General features: G+C 55.7%; 1 protein-coding gene across 1 annotated transcript in view; it reads right to left on the bottom strand.

The window, feature by feature from the left end:
- Positions 1-1,891, bottom strand: part of LOC104273889 (prostaglandin G/H synthase 1-like) — a gene marked incomplete at its 5' end in the record, with an annotated part of 2,707 nt that extends 816 nt beyond the window's left edge. The window contains 3 exons of the mRNA XM_009869357.1: positions 4-42; positions 772-1,058; positions 1,645-1,891. Of these exons, the coding sequence (XP_009867659.1) occupies positions 4-42; positions 772-1,058; positions 1,645-1,891 (573 nt within the window). The remainder of the gene's footprint in view (positions 1-3; positions 43-771; positions 1,059-1,644) is intronic.
- Positions 1,892-1,999: the final 108 nt, after the last annotated feature.

The raw sequence follows: 1,999 nt of genomic DNA, 5'->3' as shown, positions 1-1,999 counted from the left end.
CACGTGCAAGACATTGGCATTGATGGTTTGTCCCCCACCGATCTGGAGGGCAAGAACACGAGGAGGAGCACACGTAAGGCACAAGGCAGCACCAGCATCTGCTCCAGGAGAGCCACTACATTAAAGTCCTGGGCATGGTGTCACAGAGACCAGCAGTCATTGCAGCAGCAAAGAAGAGGGGGAATCACTGGACAGTGCCAAAAACTTGCCCTAGAGCAGCTTGGGCTAACGTCAGTCCCGTTCCCAGGGCAGGGAACAGTGCAGGAGAAGCCCTGGATGGACAGTGACCAACTGGCCCGGGAGGAGGGGAGAGATTACAGGGTTTGGGGTCACAGGGAGAACCCAAATACCCAAAGAGCAGCGGGTCTGCACCTCAGCCTTGCTGCTTTGCACAAGCAGAGTCGGGAATGTAGATGTAATCACTTGGAAGAAAACATCCATGTGATGGCAGCAAAGAACAGTGCCAGGGAAGCTGCTCCCGTGCCCAGGCTGCTCCACAGCCAGGAGATCCCGTCTTACCGCAGGCTCCTGGCACCTCCCTGATGTTTGTACTAGAGTCCCGAGAGAACACGAGGCTGCCAAGGGAGCAGCTTGTGGGGAGGACTCATGACGTGTCCGTCAGGTGCTGCCCTGTGTAGGAGACTCTACGTGGGACATGTGACCCGCTGCCCGGCCGGGATGCAGGAATGGCGCTGCCTTCGGGTACCAAGAGCATCCCTCCCGGGGTCCCACAGCCCCGGCACTGGCAGGGACTGGGGAGCAGGACCTTACCATTCCTGCCTTCTGCTTGGAAAAGGACTCCACCAGTGCCTCCACACCATAGTCTGTGAGCATGGAGGTGTTGTAGAGGAACTGCTCGTAGTTGTACTCTTTGCCCTGGATGATGAAGGAGTCGGGCATCAGCCCGTGCCAGTGATAGAGCTGGTTGAATTCCACCGCAATGCGATTCCGGTACTGGAACTGGGTGCCAAACAGCAGCTCTGGGTCAAACTTGAGGCTCAGGTAGTAGCCACTGAGGTGCTGGACGTAGTCTTCAATGACGATCTTAATGGTCTCCCCTGGGCAGGAGGTGAGAGAGGCAGCCGTCAGCTGGAGCTACCGGCTCTGTACCCAGACGACGTTACCCATCTCTGTACCCAGATGACGTCACCCATCTGCTAGAGCAGCGTGTCCCAGGGCCCACCCACCACCTGGGACTTTCCTGACTACTGGCTTGTTGAGTTGGCTGAGGAATTTTCAGTGAATGACTTTTTTTCACCAGTAAAGCTCAGTCTGCCAAAACCGAAATGGTTCCTGAGGAAGCTGACCTGGAGATGCTTCTTACAGATAACGGGGTGACGTGGCTTTTTTTCTGGATTTTGGTCAAAAGTGACTTTTCATGACATTATAGCAAATGTACAATGAACATTAAAATGGAATTATTCAGATTGACTGCAAAATTATTCAAAATTACTTTTTTGATGGATCAAAGCCAATTTTTTGCTACATGGACCAAAGCAAACAACCCTCAGAAGGCTGCCAGAGAAATTCCTCCAGCCTCTTTTAGAGACCAGCCTGGCCACCACCCTCAAAAAGAGACCAACACCCAAGCCCTTGGGGCTTGCCCAGAGAGCTGGGACCCGGGGTGGTGCTGCTGGTCCTCACCGATGAGGATGAGACGAGCCGTCTGGAAGAGCTGCTCATCGCTCCAGGTGGGATGCTCCCGTTTCAGGATGTCGCAGACGCGGTTGTGCTCGCGCAGCCAGAGCGTGGCATACATGCAGAGCCCTGGCAGCAGCCCAAACACCTCCTGCCCCATCGCCAGCCGCTTCTCCTTGGGGATGGCAGGCGGGTAGACCATGTGAACCGGAGCGTCGGTGACCGTGGGTGGGTACACCTCTCCATCCACCACCTTGGGGAGAGAAGAACAGGATGGCAGAAAAGGAGCGGGGGAGAAAACCTCCTCGGTGAAAGCCTGTCGGGTGGGACCTGCGTCCCAACGGGCACCACGGCTGTTCTG

This window comes from Apaloderma vittatum, unplaced genomic scaffold (assembly GCF_000703405.1).
Source record: "Apaloderma vittatum isolate BGI_N311 unplaced genomic scaffold, ASM70340v1 scaffold32615, whole genome shotgun sequence".
In the NCBI taxonomy this organism is placed as follows: domain Eukaryota; kingdom Metazoa; phylum Chordata; class Aves; order Trogoniformes; family Trogonidae; genus Apaloderma; species Apaloderma vittatum.
The sequence above is the reverse complement of the archived record's forward strand: the minus strand, read 5'-3'. Positions and strand labels throughout refer to the sequence as shown.